At 38.8% G+C, this 21,262-nt stretch overlaps 1 protein-coding gene across 1 annotated transcript in view; it reads right to left on the bottom strand.

Annotated features, from left to right (window-relative positions):
* Positions 1-3,134: 3,134 nt before the first annotated feature.
* Positions 3,135-21,262, bottom strand: part of vipr1b (vasoactive intestinal peptide receptor 1b) — a 55,034-nt gene continuing 36,906 nt past the window's right edge. Inside the window, exons 6-13 of the mRNA XM_075452529.1 lie at positions 20,718-20,850; positions 13,813-13,966; positions 13,617-13,677; positions 13,455-13,527; positions 10,466-10,557; positions 9,787-9,916; positions 9,242-9,283; positions 3,135-6,611 (exon numbers count right to left, since the gene is read on the bottom strand). Coding sequence (XP_075308644.1) covers positions 6,420-6,611; positions 9,242-9,283; positions 9,787-9,916; positions 10,466-10,557; positions 13,455-13,527; positions 13,617-13,677; positions 13,813-13,966; positions 20,718-20,850 — 877 coding nt within the window. The 3' untranslated portion in view covers positions 3,135-6,419. The remainder of the gene's footprint in view (positions 6,612-9,241; positions 9,284-9,786; positions 9,917-10,465; positions 10,558-13,454; positions 13,528-13,616; positions 13,678-13,812; positions 13,967-20,717; positions 20,851-21,262) is intronic.

Raw genomic sequence — 21,262 nt, 5'->3', positions numbered from 1 at the left:
TTTATTTATTGGCATTACAGCATGATGTGAGGGGAGATCTACTAAAGTTTTAACAACAAAGGTGTGTTTGGCAGACCAGTAAGACGAAAAGCAAAAAAAACCTCTCCAAAAAGAACTTGTTGCCCATCTGTAGTTTGCAAAAGATCACATTGGACAAGCCAGAGGGCTGCTGTAAAAATGCAATCTATCTGTGATGTCTCAAGAGAAAGCGGGTGATATACACTTGTTGAATGGTTGAAGAAAATTTAAGTAGATGTTTTAGATTGGTCCAGTTAAACTTCTGATTTTAATCAAATAGAAATGTCCTGGAAAGATGTGCACCGAAAACTGAGTCAAAATATCTTCATTTCAAAATGCAGGACTGCTGAACAGGGGGCTCCTACCCTATACTGAAAGCAAAGGTTCACATATCTTTAATAGTGGCAAAGTGAGAGCTTGGAATTGCCCTTTGATCTGGATTCAGCTCATCAGTCCTGATCAAAGGAGCCTCTCGGTGGTTTGGACAGAGCTTCCATATTTGCTCAGTCACTCACCTTTCCAAACATAAATATTTAGCCAGTCTCATGAATACTGAAGGATGCTTAAAGGCAGAACACCTGTCTTACATTTTTAAGACTCACAGGGAGTCTGAGGATAACTTCACCCATCTTCTCTCTGACGCTGTGCAGCTGGAATCTGACAGTTTTGAACTAAAAACCACACCAAAAAACATTTTTTCTTATTCTATGTGAACCGCTTGGTGTATAAATCAAGACCAAAAATATTCAATATCTCACTTCATTGTACAACAAAAAGATACAATACAAAACAAGTGTATACAATACAACAAAAAGCCTCTACATTATATTTATTTAACGTACCCAATATGTGGGCCTCAAGGCTAAGGTCTGTAATAAATGGAGACAATTTCATGCAACAACCACCAGGACTGATAATCCGTTCATTTACAGCCATCACAATGCCTATGAATACTTAATCGTATTATATGCATGTTCATTTCCACTTCACGGATAGAGCTATTGAAACATTAGACTCAAGAGCGGTGGGTTTGTTAATCTTTTTACAGCACTCAGAGTCTTGCCTTGGTTAAAGCTGCAGTCCTAATCGTAAAGTCCTAATTTTTGGCATTTTAAGAGTTTACATGATCTATCAGAACGCTTGAAGTTGAAAACGGTGACCTCCGTTGTCGCAAAATGCAAGAAATGCTTATTTTTTAACCGAAAAATAAAAAGTTATTCAACTTCCTGTCCCGCCCCATCAAAACACATGAGAACTCGTGCACGTCTACGTGCACGCCAGATGCGCCTACACGACTCCTCATTCATCAACTCACCTGTCATTTGCGATCATGGAAGACACAGTAAGTAGACTAGCCCGTAATGAAGTTCAATAGTATAGATAAATAAGCGTGGGGACGAGCCTACCTTGTATCGCGCGTGCACAATCGGTGATTGACAGGCAGCAGAGCCCAGCTCGTAACCTGATTGGTTACCTTTTACCGGTCCGGTCTGCAATTTTGTAAACAAACCTGCTGGCTTTGGAGGGACCTAGCGGGACATAGAGAACTCATTTTTTTTTGTATTGGGGTATTTAATGTACTACTTTCAGAATCCTCGGACAGTTCCAGGCATTATGCTTGAAAAAGAGTTGCAGACTGCAGCTTTAAGTACATCTTTCTGCACAGCGAGAAGTCCACCACGCTAAAAAGGCAGAGCGTGGACCAATAAACCCCAGGGACAACATACGGATTAACTCCAACAACCAGAGATCCATTACACCGGAGCAGACTCAGGCACGTGTGAGCAGCACAGCATACTTAAAGGGAGAAAAATAAAAGTACAGTAAGCCAGATGGACACATGCTTAGTGCAATTTGGCTTGTGTGCATAATTGTGTTGTGTCACCTGTAATGCTGTATCATTTATTTCAGATAAATACAGTTTTGTAAAAACTACTTTATTTTTCACTGAACTATAAACAAAAGCAGCTTAATTTTACAGTTCCGTATTGGGGTCGTTTGGGCCTCAAAACAAACACAAAACAAGAAAAAATGATTTTAGAAGATAACAAAGTCAAGCGCAAAGTCCATATCAGCATGCTATTTTTCTCTGAAAAGGCTAAATTCATGACTATATCTTCTCAAAATATGGGCGCTTATTATATGGTGAGTCTGAGCTAAATGTATTTTCTGTCCGATAGGAGAGTATGATATGATTTGATCATCCACTGCATCCATAATACATGACAAGCAGAGGAATCTCTGCCATGATAAGATTTATTAACCTTTAAATGTGAGGCAGATTTTCTTTTTCTCAGAATAGTAGCTCATTTGACTCTACGCCCCCATTTCTTTCCTCATAAAACCTCTCACATTATTTATTTATTTTTTTTCAACTGATGAACCTATATTAGTGAATACGTTTACTAATTTCTTTTTATTGTGGACTGAATTTTTATGGCTATAAATGACAAAAAAAAGTGGTCATAGCTGTTTTGTTGCAATGGAAATCTGAAGCTGTTAAGAATTGTTGAAATAGTTGTTTTTTTGTTCTCAGATGTTTTTGTCTTTTAAGGGCACAACCACTTTAGTGTCACACAATTCTAGTGAAGAAAATACAGTCACTACTAAGATCATTTCTCTCGTGAGCTTTACAGAGTGCTTCCGATCATCTCAGCTGGCTGCTAACACACTTTTTCCTGCTTCCTCATGGTACAACATATTCTTATCAGGCAAAGCATTTTTGTGCTCCCATAGTTAGAGAACAATATTTTGTATTTGATTAGGTCATCACCTGTTTCTTAATCGTGAACATTAATCCGCTTGAAGAGTCACCGACAACATGAATATCTAAATGTTGAAATAAAGACAACACAGTATTCACTTATAAGGATTAGCATATTTGCATGAACACCTAGAGGTTGGAAGCTTTTAGTGAGCATTTGGGGAGTCAGATTAATAATTTATCAGCTCAAGGCCATGCCCCTGTCATGTAGGAGAGGACATGGAGGAAAAATAGGCCTCGATTGGGCAGCCAAAGCAGTCAGTAAGGACGGATCGATGTGAGAAAAAACAAACTTCTACCTTCTTGTTTACTTCTAATTTATTTCATTGTGAGTGGGACAAAGTCTTTGCCCCTGCATTAAACTTGCACAGAAAAATGACAACAAAATTAGATACAAAAAAGAATATTATTCCAAAACCAAAATGTGGCTTTATGTGTACACAACTGTGACCTTAAGCAGACATATGCACAGTACATTTATAGCTTCACAATGGTATGTATTGCACCATATCAAACCTCACGTACAAAAGACAACATCCAGTTTGCAAATACACAAATCTATAAGACACATAATTAGATATTACTGATTTTTTTTTACTTTAAGTGCACATTTGAACATTTATTGATTTACTATCCATTTTTAAAGTTACCTCAGTATTATTACTTGTAACATCCATGCCAAGTTGCCAAAATATCAAACTGAGCCACATGTGTGACAAGAATAGTTTCTGAAATATTTACAAATCTTTTTACATTCATTATCATAATTCATCATTATAACTGTATGCCATCATGTTCACAACACTACATTAAACATTACTGACGACAGCAGACAGCCACTAAACAATAAAGTCCTTAAGGAAACGGTTCCACGCTGTGGGATTACACAGATTTGCTTTTATGTCCAATGAGAATATTAATCTCACGCCTGTGAAAAGGGTGAAATAACAGAAGCTTGTTAGCTCAGCTAAGCCATTTTTAGTCTTGAGGAAATAAAAGGGTAAAAATCTAAAGGAGCTTCCCGTCTAATCCATTAAATGAGCATTCTAAGCACCATCTGGAAACCAGAGGAGTGAATAAAGAAGTAATATTGGTGGGTTTCAGATTTGCTGAGCCAGAGTTTTCAGTGTCAGGAAGGTGTTTCTCTTTTAACGTGGCTTTATCACCATGGCAACTTATATGGAAAACATGAGCTGGTTAAATGGCCGTAAAAAGTGCCGCCCTTGCACTGTACTCTCTACGAGTGACCTATATACGTGGCTAAAGGAAAAGGTTTCACACGAAAACCTGCTGAGTTGTCGATCAGCTATGTCCCCTGTGCACTTAGAGTGGCACAAACTGCCTCATCTTCCCACAGGAACGAAGATGCAGACACGTACAAGATATAGAGGTGATTACATGTTTGACCTGGATTTGTGAAATGAAAACACGTTTTGGAGTATCAACTTTAAAGTGGAAGAGCTCCAATAGTGTGCAACTGTTGAATAAGAACTGGCAGAGACTGAGACTATAATAATTGGGAAAATAAATGTAAACTTTTAAATACAAAGTTTTCTGATAGTATTCATCTCTTGCCTTAGTTGCAGTTGAATTTGGTTTGCAGATCAGTTTTCCGAAGGTTTTCTGGAAAATATGAGTTGTCAACATTCACTTAAATCCCTACATCTCAGCCTCTGATGAAATCAAAAACACTATATTAAAAAAAATCATCTAACAATTTAAAATATTGGCTTTTACTGCAAAATTACTACATTTCCCCTTTATTTTCCAAGACTGAAAGCATTGACTTCATGTTGCTCTCGGCTTCGATATAAACATAAAAGATGCATCCCGCCTTAATGGCTTTTGCCACCAACAAAATACATATATCATACATCACGATCATAATTTCAATGCTCAACATCAGCATGTGTTTTTTCTTTTCTTTTTTTTTCTGTTACGTGGTTTTCTGGGTCGAAATATAGGATTTCTTTCTTTTCAGGTAAAACTGAACTTCATGGATGTTTCCCTTTTGCATGAACATGTGGGTGACTTTCAAGTCCAACCTGGGTAAACTGTGAAGGACAATGAAAGCCTCAATGCGACAGGGCCAGTCATCCCTGTCCCCTTGCTTTGCTTTACGATCAGGCTCCAACACCCTCCACTGACTTGTCAGTTTGAAACTCCTCCAATAGAAAAGTTAAAACTTGACAAGTCAGTGGAGATCTCAGGATAAATTATTCATGTTGCAAGTTTAGGAGTTCAAGTTTATGTCAGTCTGCCGGATGCTTGCCTGCGTGAGTATTACTCCTCTGAATTATAAATCTGAGGACTGTTTAATGCATGGGCATCTATGCAGCTGTTGTTCTTCACAGCAAACCACAAACTGCTACATGAACAAGTGAGTACGAGAGTATTTTGTTTTAGTAGCAAAGCTTTCAATCACACACGCTGCAAGAACAAAGAGCGACTCATTACTGGCACTGCAGCTACAATGCTATCCATATGGCACAAAGTTTCATAGTAATCTATTGTCTGTACACTGTACACTTGTCTGTACAACATTTTATGACACCTCCCAAGTAAATGTAAACATTTAAGGACTGCATTGCGTGAAGGCATTTCCTCTCCAGAATTGATGCGCAGCCCAACAGCCGGTGAAGATGATGTTGAAAAGTGTCACTTGAAACCAGGCACTCATCAGTGATAATCCCAAAAACTTACAAAAAACAGTGCCTTCTAACCTCAATCAAGGGCTTTGAGTCACACGAACCAAGCCGGAGAGCCGTGCTGACAGGAATAAAGGCAAAGGGCAATATGTCTCCTGTGAGAGTGATAGTGCAGAGAAGGGCATGTGTGCTCCAGACCCACCACCGTAAATCAGCATCACACTGATCATCTGGTCTGAAGTCTCAACCGTTCAGCATCTATGCAAATTCTACACCAGTTTTTTTTTGTCTTTAGACACTTCAAACTAAATATTGCACTCTACTTTGTTTACTTTCCAGCATATTTTCCGTCAGCTCTCACATGCAGTGCCGAAACACCTGCATGTGAGAGCATCTGCCTGTGTGTAGCTGCACACTTTAAGAACGTAAATATGGAATTTCCTGCTTAAACAACGGCTCATTTTCCCATACAGGCTATGCCTCAACACCAGCCTTGTTCATTTGGAGCTGAAGTGATTTTTTAATCAGTTCATAATTGCATCAGATCGTGGGTCTGATGGTGGAGTTCACATTTGAATCCCTCTTTAAACACCTTAATCTGTGACATGTCACTTTGCCCCACACGCACAGGGAACTTAATAACAATTGAGCAAATGATCTGTAATTATATGGCTCACAAATTTTGCTAATGTGCTCTGAATGTGAAATACAAAGAACACGCAGAGGGAAAAATCTAATAGTTGTTATACAAATGTGGAAAAGCTGTGCTTGTGAAGTGATGCAGATGTAACTTTGTCACGTCGACTTATTTTTTAACGAAGCTCAGGGATCAAGAGCTGTACAAGATGATTTACCTTGTTTTGTCCAAACCACAATCAAGCAAGCATGTGTGCTTATGAGGGAGCGTTGGTATGCTGCGAATGAATGTCAAATGTTTGTCATGGGAGCGTTTTGTGCAGCTTTTACGTCCGTGTCTATGCTTTTGTGAATCATATGCTAGACAAGTCATCTTGACAAGAGGACGAACCCCGCCGTGTTTTGGGGCTGCATCGTGTCAACATGGTGATCTGGGTGCTGAAGTTGTTGCTGCTGCCAATAGATGGGTGTTGGTATTTGGTGTCTGAGCCCATGTATCTCTGCAAGTGCCACCTCCGCCACTTCCTTTTGATCTCTCCTTGGACCTACAGTGGATCACAGCAATAAGAATTGTGGGTAACAACATAAAACTTTGTGATATCAAGTTCAGCCAAAAACAAACAAAAGAAAAATATGTAGGTACAGCAGCAACCTTCTCTTTACTTTTTATTGATGCTATATGTAGGCTACGAGTATTATTTGTTACCTATCTTTTCTAGAATGTCAACGTATTAATCCCTTGTTCTATTGTTACCAACATACAACTGTCAAGTTGGAAGCATTTCACAGGTTCTGACCAATATCTGACAGTAATCGTTAGAAAAAAACAACAACAGCAACAAAAAAGCTATGGGATATGTTTAGCTGAAAGTGGGTAAAATAGTTAGCTGCCAGCAACCAAAAGATGAAGGACAGAAGTGGAAATAGAAAAGGCACTGAGAGAAAATCCAACGAATAACAACTTAAAAATAAGCCCCAAAGCACAGGTCACTTTTGATGTAGAGGAAGTCAAACTGAGGAAAGTGAACTGAAAACTAAAACGAGCTTCTGCAGGATGAAAGTACGAGGAGCGTCAACATTTCATCAGCAAAATTTGACATGTTTTTTTTTCCAAATTGTGATTTTCACAGATGACATTTTAGCATGCTAGACTAAGATTAAAAAAATCTTTGATCTGAAAAGTTTCACACATTCATAGTTCATAGAAATTAATTTTTAGATTTGCAGATGCAGTCGCAGTTGTCAGCTTAATGCAAAAACACAAAAGTATCCATCTGAAATCAGTTAACTGAGATGGAATTTTTCTGCAGTAGTATGATGCAAACCATCAATTTCATATGTGAGAAAAAGGTCAGAAGATATTTCTGGATTATGTCTGAGGGGGATTATGGTCCAGTGCTTAAACACAATGACCCACTCAACCAGGTGTGCTTCTACCATATAGTGTCTACTTAGAAAACACCTACAGGCAGAATTCCTGTAGGGAAAGATTGTGATGTGTTCCCATTTACAGCATCTTGGAAGCAGACTCAGGGTGTGTGTGGAAGCTAAAGGATAATGTTTTATTTAACCACACTGTATCAGAGGGTATAATCGGGAATGGGATAGCAGCAAGGTAAGGCAACCTCTCCGGTCAATCTAAAATCTAAACTTCCATATGTACATATACATGTATTTATGTATAAAAGAGTGCCTCAAGAGGCTCAGATGTAAAGATTGCACAAGTTCACCACAAAGTGAAAGACTGTGTAATAGTCGAAAATCCAAAGGATTTGAGGATTTCATGATCTGCAGTACATAATATCATTCAATCTGGAGTAATCTTTGCAAAGCTAAAAACCAATATTACACTGTAGTGATCTTCAGGCCCTCAGGCAGTACTGCACTTAAACCACGTTTGATTCTATAGCAGACATGGCTGCGTGGGCTCGGGAACACTAGACAACCATTGCAAGTGAACACAGTTCTCCATAATCAAGTGCAAGTTAAAAAGAAAAAATTAATTTTAAAAAGAGGCATAAAAACAGTTTTCTTCTCTGGGCCTAGCGTCATTTAAGATGGATTGAAGCAAATTGGAAATCTCTCTTGTGGTCTGATAAATTAAATATGAGAGAGGTATCATTTGAATGAGCTAATGCAATTTCCCAGTATTTTTTTTCCATCCAGAGTTGCATTAATTCTTTTGCTAAGATCCTCAGAGAACTGTCGATGGGAGAGTCAAAGTGCATAAAGTCTTATCCAGCACATCTCATGGATTCTCCATGAGGCTAAAGTCTGGATTTGGTGGTTGCTGATCAATGCAAGAAAATTATGTCACATGACCCATGAAGCACCCTTTTCTGTTTGAGCCCAAGGAATCCGAGGACTGACATGTGTCTGCGTGCGTCTGCACCGTCAGGCAACAATAAAATCTTTTGGTCACATAAGATGGCTGAACTTAGACCCGATCTATTTTTTTTACTAAAGAGGTGGCTATACATGCACATCATTTAAGTCCATGACAAATATCCTGAGAGGGACAATAAAGTATGTCACATTGTAATCCACAGTCACAAGTCTGAATGGAAAAGCCTTATTAAATACGTATGTTTCTGTCTTGCAGCCAATATCATTATTCTTGGAGCTAATTTCATATGAATATTACATTTAACTTGTTTTTCTGTGTCTTAACACGCCTCTAATGTAGCAAATAATGAACCCAGTGCCATTCTTGAAGCTTGTGTAATTTAAAAATGTTACTCTACAACACCTCAAGGCTTCACACTTAACAAGGTCATCTGAAATTGCACCCGATTAAAATTCAGGCAGAGTACAGTCAGGCCTTGCCATCCATCCCATCACTGTGATTCAATCTGGCCCGGCACTGAGAACATAACTAATCTGCCCACAGAGAGCCTCTTCAGACATAACTGCCAGAAAGGCTGTTCTTTTTTTTACAGTGTAGCCGTCCCATCCGGCAAGCAGAATGCAGAAAACAGGTCCAAGGGAGGAAAGACGGCTGGAATGACCATCGGTTGTGACTCATGCTTTCAGTTCTGTCTACATTACAGGACTGTGTGAATGTGCATGGTGTGCTGGGGGAGCAACAGAGAAACTACAACTGTGAACGACCTGTGCATGGAAACATCGCGCTTTAAAAGACTGCGTCTGTCGAAGCAATGTTTACATCACCTACCTCTCCGTTGAGGAAGCAGTAAAGGACAGCGACCACAAAGCCCTAAAGGGAAAGAAAAACACAGATGTGAGAGCAACAACAGTGCCTCATGTTGGAATTTCCTCTTAAATGTGTTTATCTTGTCTTTACAACTACTTGCTAGTTTTAAAAAAAACACATCCTTCATGAGACATATGTGTTAAACAGACAAATGAGACGATAGGAACGAGGAGGGAGATGTGATGGAAAGGTTTCCTTGGTTTCCAAGCTGTCCATATTGCAGCTGTGCTGTCTGGCTGCATTCTCCATCATTCCTCATTAGGTGATGAACTAAAATAACACCAAAGTGCTCGGAGACCTCTATCAGCAAAAGCACTCGCAGGTCGGAGCTGATAGGTTGCAAAATGATTTCTTTGGACTTCTGTTAATCATTCTAAATAGTGTGTATAAAAACAATTTTATGTAAGGATATGAATTCTAAAAAGGAGTTTGAGCTTAGATTTGGAAAATGTAATATGTATAAAAGAGTTTTGCAATCATTTGCTCCAAAGAAGTCTCCACCATACCTGAAATGATCCCAGAATCAAGTCAAAAACCAGCCGTGGCTCAGTCTTCACTTGCTCTGGGATGAATGCAAACACTATAAAATTGATCCCAAACAGAGGAATCAAAAGCAACGTGGATTTAGCCAGCCTCCTGAAACGACAAAGGCAAAGAAGATTCAAATCTCTGCCTCTGGTGAAACCAATTTTCAATCCGTCTCTGTACACTCCAATAATGAAATGCAACACTGGAGTACTTTTCATTATACATTTCATCTCAGTAGACCAGGGATGGAAAAAAAAACACCATTAAAATTGTCAGTGGGAAAATAGCTCATGCATTATGGCTGGTATAAGACATGCTCTCCATCACAGAGAAATCACTTAAACACACCGAGCGCTGCATCTTTGTGTGAAACAGCTGCCAAGGGGAGACAACAGTTTGCAGGGAAAACACGCAAAGGCAATGCATTTCTTCTTGACGTCCAAAAAGATTGGTTATCACCACATGTCCTTAAGTGTAAAAATACATACCACTCAAATCTGTATATTTCAATCTCAGGTTTGTGAGTTTATTCAAGATTATCTTTGTTTACACTTGTAAAGAAAGCCAATATTCAGAAAATGTGGACCTTATTCAGGTTAATCCTAATACAGATTGGCTTGTATTTGCTAATAAATAATAGAATCAGGCCATACGTACAAATACTGGTTTGACTCATTTCTTCCAATATCTGGGCAGTTGATCTTCTGGCGAAGAATTCGAATGATGCAGATGAATAGAATAAAGTTCATCTGTGGAGAATAATTCACAAGAGAGGACAATGCTGAAGCCCATTTTGTTATTGTAAATAGGATGGTTGTTGAAGAAATGTTTTTGCTTCCAACACAAGTCCTACAGCTTAAATGAAGGCACCTCATCCACAAGATGTATGATTAATAGATATGGAAGAATATCAGAGAAATGCTCAGAACAGAAAACTGATACAGAACTTCATTTCGGTCTGAGTGGATGGATGTGCCCTGCAAGAAATTTAGAATTTCTAAATGGTTAATAAGGGCTGAACTCTGAACTGGCATCACAGCACAATCTCACATAAAATCAGACATGAGAAGCAGGATATCAATCGTCATGAGTAAGGGATGACAATTGAAGTACATTATACTCTTTATTTTCATTTTAAAATATCTAATGGTAACATTAACAGTTTGACCCTTTGGTCAATGGATATTATATGAGGATCAATACTTATCTCGTGTCTTTAAAGTAAATATATAGCTATAGCCAACCACAAAGACTTGAAAAAGAGGAAAGCAGAAGAAATCCACCCATTGCTTCAATTTCTGTAAATATGCTGCTGTTTTTTGTGATCCTCTAAAAGGCCTCTAATGCGTTAGAGGGTCTCGTAGGGATTAATATGATTATTTCATGTAAATTGTAAATTTATGGGCATGTTCCTAAAAACTCTCACGCTTTTGGCATAAAATGGTACTAATTGAGCACTGAGTACTTCTGAAGCACTCAATCTTCTGTCAGCACCATCAGTTCACACCATTTCATTTACAGTGATGAGAGTCTTACAGACATTGCCCGCATTTAGGTGAAGACAAAAAAAGGTCTATTTTACTTTTTTTCTCATCTAGAGACATACACATTTCACTACACATGAAGAATGAATCAATAACAAATTCCTCATGAGTAATTGTTTGCTTAGGGTTTGACGAAACTGTTCTTTCCTCTACAAGTCACGTAGAAATGAAAACGTCTGAACTAAAATGAAAAAGTATGTCTCAATAACTGGCCCAAAGTTTAACTGCTCTTTCAGGAAAATGCACCAAAATGATGAAACCGCAAACTTGTGCAAAGCATTAATGAAGCAGTGCGACGTGCAGTTGATTTGCTAAAAGGAATATTTCACACCACTGCAGTTTTTCAACTTATGCTTGCTGAACTCGCCTTTACCCTCCTTTTCACACCTCTCAGAAAGTGCCTTCACTCACACACACACTCCCAAACGTCGGCTCATTTGTTAGAAACAGACACCCACACACACACACACACACACACACACGTACTGACAGTGAAGATTAATGTCTGTTTTCTCACTAGATAAGTCATTCAATCTATGTGTGAGCTTTTACACCTCAGGCTTTTCTTATTATTTGGGTTTTGACTGGCATCTTGGGGAGATAAGCTCACTTTAAGTACAATAGTGAGGTCATTTCATTTTTATATCTTTGCTCTAAACATAAAGCAGCCAGCAGCGTGTGAGTTTATCGTTGCACAAAGGCTGGAAACAGAGGCAAGCGTCTCAAATGAACAGTTTCCTTCTGTCAGAATGAGATAGAATCGGCCCACCGACATTTCTAAAGCTTGTTTATAAGAATGTTTACAATTCGTCATTAATCTACAGTTTCAGTTGGTTGTTTGTTGAAGTACCGCTGGTTATCACACGAAAACCATATAACCCAACATTTTTTTTTTTTTCACATTTTGGCTGGTGTAGGCCTACAGTCTAATCAAACGGGAAAGGCGGTCTCACGTGGTCCCACACAAGTTGTTACTTCGACATTTGCTTTTTAGCCTCTTGCTCACATAGGCAAATTGACTCAATTAGTTTTTCATGTGCCTGTGTAATACACCTGTTACCATTAAATGAGGGAACACACCAGTGAACTCAGATCAAACAGAACTTGGATAAAAGATGGAGACAACAAAGGAGGATAGTTTTTAGTTCAGGTCAGGGTCACAGCAGAAAAAAAGTGACAGTTAAAGCGTTAAAGATGGTATTTAAGGTGTCTAAATCAAAGACGGAAGAGCAGTCATTTCTGAGAAGAAATAACTGTTCAGTCACAGGCAGGCTACACAAAGTAGCCATCATAAGCAGATAAATGCCTCATAAAAAGCAAACATATTCGCCACCATGGTGCAACTATGGAACATGCAGGGTAAATTTTAAGAAATCCTCACCATCTCTGATAAATATTTGGAAAAGTTACCATGGTAACCAACAAAGTCGAGGGAAAACTGCAAAAAAGGGAGAGGTGAGCCTTGTGGCATATGGTTATCATCGTCAAAAGGTGTACTTAAACCCAAACTATTTTTTAATTTACAGTATAATATAGATTTATGCCCAAACTATTCTCTACCTGACCCTCAACAAAAAAAAAGCAAAACAATTAGAACATTTCAACACAAGGGACTTGAGCTTAAGTAATTTATTTCTTTTTTCATTCGCATGTCATCACCCAGTAGGATTGAACAGTGGATCAAGAACAGCTATAAGGGCAGATTCTTCTTCTTTTTTTGCCTTCCAGTCTCACGATAAACCATTGTTATCATTCTTTTCAAAACTCATGGACAACTTGTTTGTTCAATCCAAGCACATATTAAGTTGAATTTGAACTATTTTATAGATTTTATAGTATCACTGGATACAGTGTCTGTTTATAGATTTTAGCCGATAATGACTATGGTGAAATGAAAACGCTGAGGTCAAGTTAATCATTCTGTTGAGTTAACATGTGGAACAGCAGAAGTACCAAAGTGTTTAAAAGGGTTCGGGTATATTACACTGTCAGATACAATAACGTGGACTTTGTGGGAGCTACTTGGGAAAGGTTTCACCTGAGAGCTCATAGTGCATAACTGATGTGAATGATGAAAAAGCATTCAAGGCTTGTAAACTTACCAGAATTGAAGCCAAAATGGGGGTTTTAATGATCCACCAGGACACATCAGTGTTCTCAATTATATCCCAGCACCTTGGGAGACATCAAACAATGCTTCAAATGTGCAAGATGTGACAAATTAAAGCAAAAAGGCTCTCGCAGTTCACAGTTCTTTCTCTTACCCCACATCGTTATAGTAGGCTTTTGCGATGCTCCATGCAGTGATGAAAATTGTCGGACCTCCTGGGAACATAACACACAAATACAACCAAAATCAAAGTTATTGTCACATTCCACTGAGGTTCTCAGCTTGTCGTTAGTTTTCTGAAGTCTCTTGGTGAGATCTCTAAAATGGGGGGAAAAAGAAGCAATTCTCACCCCAACCAATCAGAATATAAGCCCAGAAGTACTTCCTCTCGGAGAAGAAAGACACAGCCAGCAACGCGTGAAGATAAAGGCCCTCCACCAGCAGCCAGAAGAAACTGGCCATTATACAGTACTGGAAGAACACAATCACTGCTTTGCAGCCAACCTAGCAATGGACACAAAAGCATGAAATCCCACATGACTCATATTCACATGCGAGCAGGTTTTAGTCATACATGCTAATTTTACTTTCTAATATGTGTCTGATGCACATATCAAAAGTTTGGACACACCTAATTATTTAAAATGTGTCCAAACTTTTGACTTGTACTTTATGTGGGTCATATCTGAGAAACATATAAGCAGAAAAGGAGTATAGATAAGAGAAGTAGTTGGAATTTTAATCGTTTATCTCAAGATCATGAAGGCTAAGTGATCAACAAATTAGAAAATTATGGATAGATAAGTTAGTTAAAGGTTACAAAGGTTACCCTTTATAAGTGGTGACTTTAGAAGTAGGACAATTACAACTGCAGCATTTTAGTTTGTTGTAATTTCCAGTGCAGAATTAATTTTGCTCTGACAGTGAGCACATTGGTGATATAAGCTAAACAGCAACATGAAAGCTCTGCCTTTCTGCAACAAGAGGACACAAAGCCATTAGATGCAAGAGTTGAGCACTGGAACAAGAAAGCAGAATAACAGAGTAAGCTCTCTTTTGATCATCTGACAGCATAACAGCATAACATTTCCATAAAAATGGGTGATTCATTCAAAATTCAACTTATTCCTAACGAAAATTGGGCAGGGAGGCTACTTCTGAGCTTGTTACACAACAATACATATAAAAAGTTCATAAAAGGTCCCAGGCATATACCCCCTGAGCCTATGTACATGCTGTTTTGAGTTCCAATCCAGAAATCCTCAGGGGTGACATCACAGTTTCGAAAATTCACGACCTTGTGCCCCTTAAAAGATGCATTTCAGCAGATGTACCAGATGCGAGACATGGGACGAAAAGGAGCAGGGTGAACATGTTACAGTATAAGTAGAATTTAAATTAAGCTAACTCTGGATTGATATGGACTGAGATATGGACAAAAGAAAACATCAGAAATGTGATAAAGAAACAACAATAGATCAGATATTGAGCCGACAGAAGGAACAGCAGCAAGGTGTCTTTTTGTCATTCAACTAAACTAACAGAAATTAGAGCAGAAACAAGGACAAACAAGTCATAGCTGAAAAGGCTCCACCTCTTGTCTTAACCTCAAATGCTAAGAATGATAAATTAGTAAAAAAGTGTTATATAAAGCTGCTATGTCCCAGCTCACAGGTGTGAGATGTACTCACACCTCATTAATCATCACTGAAGACTGAAGAAGTGGACAACAACTTTCCACTTTCTCCTTCCATTTGAAGGAGTAAAATAATAGGGTCGCTCAGTATACTAATCTAGATATTTGTTAGTCTTCTTAAACGCAGTGTAAATTGTGCCACTGGGACTGTTTGGAGGTCCACATGTAGGGCTTTCTGACAGAAACATAGGAAGTCAGGCAGGGTCTATGATCCTGACTGTACAGGTCTGTTGGGGTTGACTAGACATAAGACAAATGCTGCTTCTAACATTTTCAATTAAATATTTTCAGTTTTTTAATCTTAAAAATAATCTATCTAGCACAACTCATGTTTGGGGCTGAAGTTTAATCAAAGTAAAATTCAGTTATTTCTTTTTAGTGAAATACCCTCAAACAGCTTTTACATGGGGTTTCAGCTAAAGCTATGTTTGCTGATGTCAGTTGCTAACTTAGCATTAGATTAGTCATATAGCTACTGTAGCAAACATTATGGTGAAGTCAGGCATGGGGTATCCAATCCAAGCGCTGCGAACCATGGATAAAACAATCAAAAGATCTTGAGTGAGTAGGTTGTTATAACGTTAAATTGAAACTGTGGATATTCTTCTCTCTTTGTTCAGGGATGCTTGTAATGAAGATATACATAATAATGATAACAATAATATCAATTACTTGTTGATTTGTTGAGATTCGCTTCTTGAACATGGACTAAAGCTTATTTATGGCAACTCATAAAACAGCCAGCGCTGGTGCTGAAAAGGATTTGGTTGCCTGTATAAATTGATTCCCACTTGGCATATTGAGAAGACAACGGACCCAGATGGGCTGTCTGAACATCTCTGCTAGTTTAATGTGTGCAAATTAGAACCAATTGTTCGCTGTAGCTCACTTTTAAAAAGCCTGTCATCGCTAGGCATGTGAATGAATGAGGAGATATTTTGCGACAGTACAAGGAAAAAGATGGTGCTGAAAACATGCGTGCACACACCCACACACCTTGAATAATGCATTTGCTATATGCTTTGCCAGAGCAGTTTTATCATGAATTAATTTAATGGATAACAACGACAAACGTCCAGCTGCAGAGAAGGGGTAATAAACCAAGCACAGAAAACACCTACACAGACACCACAGCAGTAACTGAGCCAGGAGCTGCAAAGGATTTAATGGCAGGGTCATTGTGAACATTGTACCATTAAAACTATCATTTCTCCTTCAACCTAGTCCTGACAGCAGCTGGTTCATGTCAATGTAACAAGTTTCATTTACACAATGTAGCTGGCCGAAGAGCTCACTAATGAATGTACTTCCAGGCTCCTCATGTTGTGTGGCCCTATTGTGTAACATAAACCTCTGTTTCTTGCCTCAGGGGCCTCTATTCTATGGCTCACTGTGGTTGTGGTGTGAAAAGGTGAGGGACATCAACAAAATGTTGTGGGGTGATATAATTGTAATACGTAGTTTGTGTGTTTCACATTATTCAAAGGCTCAGTGGTTTAGCATCTTTAGGTACTTTGTTTTCAGTGTCTGTTTCAGATTCCAAAAACTGTTTGGAGACTAAACTTCTACCACTTTGTAAGATTGACATTCCTTCTCACAACACTCAAAAGATGTTCTAGCTTTGGAAATACCAAGTGATGAAGTCTTTCAGGTTTTCTTTGACCTCATTTTTCATGCAAACATTTAACACAAAAACATGTGTTGCTCAAAAATCTCAGAACTACTTTTTTCTGCGTTAATGCCGCCATCACAGAAACTTAAATGACTTTCATCGAAGGCACTGATGCAACCCCACACCATCACAGAGCCTGAGGCTTTGACTTGTTGCAGGTAACAGTCTATAGATGATCCTTTTCGTCTTTGATCAGGAGCACAACACATCCATTTCTTCCAAAATAATATTGAAAACTGATTTGTCTGACCACAGTGCATGTTTCCATGGTGTGATTGTCCATCTCAGATGCCTCTTATCACAGAGATGTTGATGCCGCCTCTAGAAAATGTTAACATTAGGCTCCTTTCTTTTTGCACAGCGCTTGACAAATATTTCCTAGTTACATCTTGCAGATGTGGTTATACTAGCTGTTTATTGATAGACTGGCTACCTGCACAGGCTGTACTCTGACTCTTTGCCCAATAGCAGCTGGAATAGCCTCCGCCCCCTCTGATAGTTCCTGATGCAGTGCTGCCCGAGGAATCTAAAGATTAAGTGTCCAACTTTTTTTAAAATTTATTTTTTATAGCACATTTCATGTACAAAACAATTCAAAGTACTTCACATAAAATAAAAGCATTGCAGCAGGGACTGTAAGAAGCATTAAAAGAATATACTTAGTCTTGCACCTCTCCCCCCTTTTTGTATTGAAATTCCTTCAGATTTTTAAATACCTGAACAATATATTTTACACTTTAGTGGGATAAATATGCTAATCCCTTCCAATCTTTCTCAGAGGAACACTGTTTTTATGAAATGCAGTCATTTTCTCATGCGTTTATTGACAAGCCCGAGATCTTCTGCTTTTGCTCCTGAAAGATTCGTGCTTTCATGGATACCGATTTTCTATCAAATCATGATGAGACAATCAGCTGTTTGACCCTAAACTAACCCACAAAGTATTCTAGATTGTGTTGAAGGCTTGAAATGCAATAATGGATGTTTATCTGATCTATTTTATATTTTAGGATCCCTGCGGTTCTTGCATATATCCAAATACTGTACTTGAAAAAGGCTTGTGTTTATCTCCACTCCTCTACATAACACAAACACCTCCTGACCTAAGTCACCTCAGATTTAACTAAATAAATGATCTGGGGTTGCTTCAGTACAGTCCCTGACAAAAGTCTTGTCGCTTAGGTACAAGTTGACCTTAAGTGCCCCTCAAATATATGTCTAATCAATTTTTTTTACAAAAAATGGCTAATTTCAATCCCAACAGCTTTTGAAATAATGTTTTGGAGCCAAATGAAACTGCTGAAAAGCATTCTAACGTTTACAGCTTGGTAAAGCCCACTGAGTCAGTTTTTGCAAAGACAAAAGTCTTGTCACCTTGTCATATGATGTCCCCAATCCTAGATTACAGCCACACCTGTGATCAATAATTGATCAATCAATCAGTGGGTGTGTATAAAAAGAACCCCAGCACACCAGACCTTCACATCAACTGCAACTTGACCTCTGACAACATGCCTAAGATTCACCCTGAGACCAAAGCGTTGATTATCAAGAGGCTGAAGACCAGATCCACTGCTGAGGTGGCTGACACCTTAAATGTGTCTCAGCGTCAAGTACAAAGAATAAGAAAAAGATTTGAAAAGACTGGAGATGTTTTTGACAAGTCCAGGTCCGGCAGACCCCGCAAGACAACTGCTCGGAAGGACCGTTTGTTGGTTCGAAAATCCAAGGCCAGCCCCTTTTCCACTGCAGCAGAGCTCCACCAGGCCTGGTCACCTCAAGTCCCTGTGTCAACCAGAACAGTTTGTAGAATTCTGTCTCGAAATGGCCTCCATGGTCGAGTCAGTGTCCAGAAACCAGCACTAAACAAAAGGCAATTAAAAAAACGTGTGGCCTTTGCCAAGGCCCACAGCCTGCTAAAAGGATGGACGCTGGAAAAGTGGCAGAAGGTGGATTTCTCAGATGAATCTTCGGTTGAATTACATCACAGCCGCCGCAAATATTGCAGGAGACCTACTGGTGCCCGCATGGATCCAAGATTCACCCAGAAAAACAGTTAAGTTTGGTGGCGGAAAAATCATGGTCTGGGGTTACATCTAGTATGGGGGTGTGCGAGAGATTTGCAGGGTGGAAGGCAACATCAATAGCCTAAAATATCAAGAAGTACTAGCTACCTCTTACATTCCCAACCATAAAAGGGGTCAAATTTTGCAGCAGGATGGTGCTCCATCGCATACTTCCATCTCTACATCAAAGTTCCTCAAGGCGAAGAAGATCAAGGTGCTCCAAGACTGGCCAGCCCAGTCACCAGACATGAACATTATTGAGCATGTCTGGGGTAGAATGAAAGAAGAAGCATGGAAGACCAAACCAAAGAATCTTGATGAACTCTGGGAGGCATGGAAGACTGCATTCTTTGCTATTCCTGATGACTTCATCAATAAATTGTATGAATCCTTGTCGAACCGCATGGACGCAGTCCTTCAAGCTCATGGAAGTCATACAAGATATTGAATATGGATCTCACAGCACCACTACTTAATTCACTGATGTTATGCAACATATTTTTGTATTTGAAGTAAATTATTTGTTCAATTTTCACATTACTATCTGTAGGCGACAAAACTTTTGTCTTGTCAAAATCTGACCTTTCTGTGTTCATTAAATGATCAATCTTTCTTCAGTGAAGTAAATTTATTTTAGTATATTAAACATTATTTGGGAGGGTTTTAGCTTTCATATGAGCCATTTCTAAAACCAATGGATTAATTAAAAGTCATGTTATAAGCTGTTGTTTCTACAAAATGGATAAGTGACAAGACTTTTGTCAGGGACTGTATGTCAGGTCCAGGTTCAACATTGTTATGTGCCCAAAAAATGAGGTCAGCTGACTACCTGAACATACTCAATGATTAGGTTTTTCCATCAATAGATATATTTTCTTCCCTGAATGCACAGGCATATTCCAAGATGAAAATGTCATGTGATTTAGAGTGGTTCACAGAGCATGAGACATAATTTTAGCACATGGGTTGGTACCCACGGAGTTCAGACCTTATGATGAGATGTGCTGGGGACTTTACGCAGCGGTCCGGCTCTCCAATCATCACTAGAAGATCTTAGCAGAGATAAATGTTGTGGCACTCCATGGGCTTCTTGAAACAATGATTTGTCATTGTTTTCTTACACTTACTACACAAATTGAAATGAAATGATTACATGTCAAGCCTGGCATTTACATTATATAAGATGTAGATTGTTTTGAACAAACAACTTCAGAATCGACACAATTACAATGTGTCACAGCATCTATATGCTCTCCGACATATGGCCAAGTTTACTGTATGACGTCCTCTGTTATTGCAGATCTCTGATTGGCCAGAAATGGTCCTGTGTGTGACCACAACATCTCTGCAGCAGAGCTGAAGAGATTACAACTCTGTGAGCACGGATCACATAACCATGTGGATGAATTACAAATCCAAGAGCTCATTTATAAACCATCGGAACATCCTTACTTTCTGTACAGTACTCTGTACTGTCTGGATCTGAATCTGCTATGTGAATGTTGTTTTCATCCAAGTAACTCCTGGGCTTAGCAAAGCTAAATGTATTTAATTGGTTGTATGTGTGAAAATGATGGCATCTGACAAAACAGCTTGATGTTGCAACTGGGCTTATAAAAATATACAAACCTTTTTCCTGATTGTAATTGGGAAACTTCATTAATTCGGAAATATGCAATGCACAATTCAAACAAAGCCTCAATTGTGCATATCCGCTGAAAGAGTTCTGTTCAACTTATTCAAGCTCTAAGGAAACCAAATATGAGCCATTGAGCTCAAAACTCCCATATCAAACGGCAACGTTTTGAACAATTAACTCACAGAGCCTGAGGAGCAGTTGTCCACCTCCCCGACCTCATAGAGAACCACATCCTTGATGAAAACAGCAATGGCCTTCAGGATAAATGACACAAACAAATGCATGTGGATGTAGTTCCTTGTGCAGTGAAGCTTCCTGGGAAAAGGAGAAAAGAGATATGAGAATAAAGATCAAGACAAAGAAGCAAGACACACATTTCAATAAAGAGGGTCTACATGCTTCCAATGTCCTTGGAGTTAATAGCTAAGAATGACAGCAAATCACAGACTGCATTCAATCATAATCAAGCCACCTAGTTTGTTTAGTCGCTGAGTGGGTGGATCCACTTCAGAGCACATTGAATGCTTTTTATAGTCTTTTAAACACTCACAAATGGAGACATATGATTTCCAAATGGCTAAACATTTTTGAAACCGTCAAGCATCAATTATTTAATACCTCTTCACCTCCTGATTACATTACAATACTTGAGAAGATGAAATAATTAGGGAGATAAACTAGAGGCTGCGTCAGGTTTTCCAATAGCACCATTCATTTTTCTCTTTTT

Source organism: Odontesthes bonariensis, chromosome 20 (genome assembly GCF_027942865.1).
Source record: "Odontesthes bonariensis isolate fOdoBon6 chromosome 20, fOdoBon6.hap1, whole genome shotgun sequence".
NCBI lineage: Eukaryota > Metazoa > Chordata > Actinopteri > Atheriniformes > Atherinopsidae > Odontesthes > Odontesthes bonariensis.
Note: the sequence above shows the minus strand (reverse complement) of the source record. Positions and strands in the feature narration are given on the sequence as shown.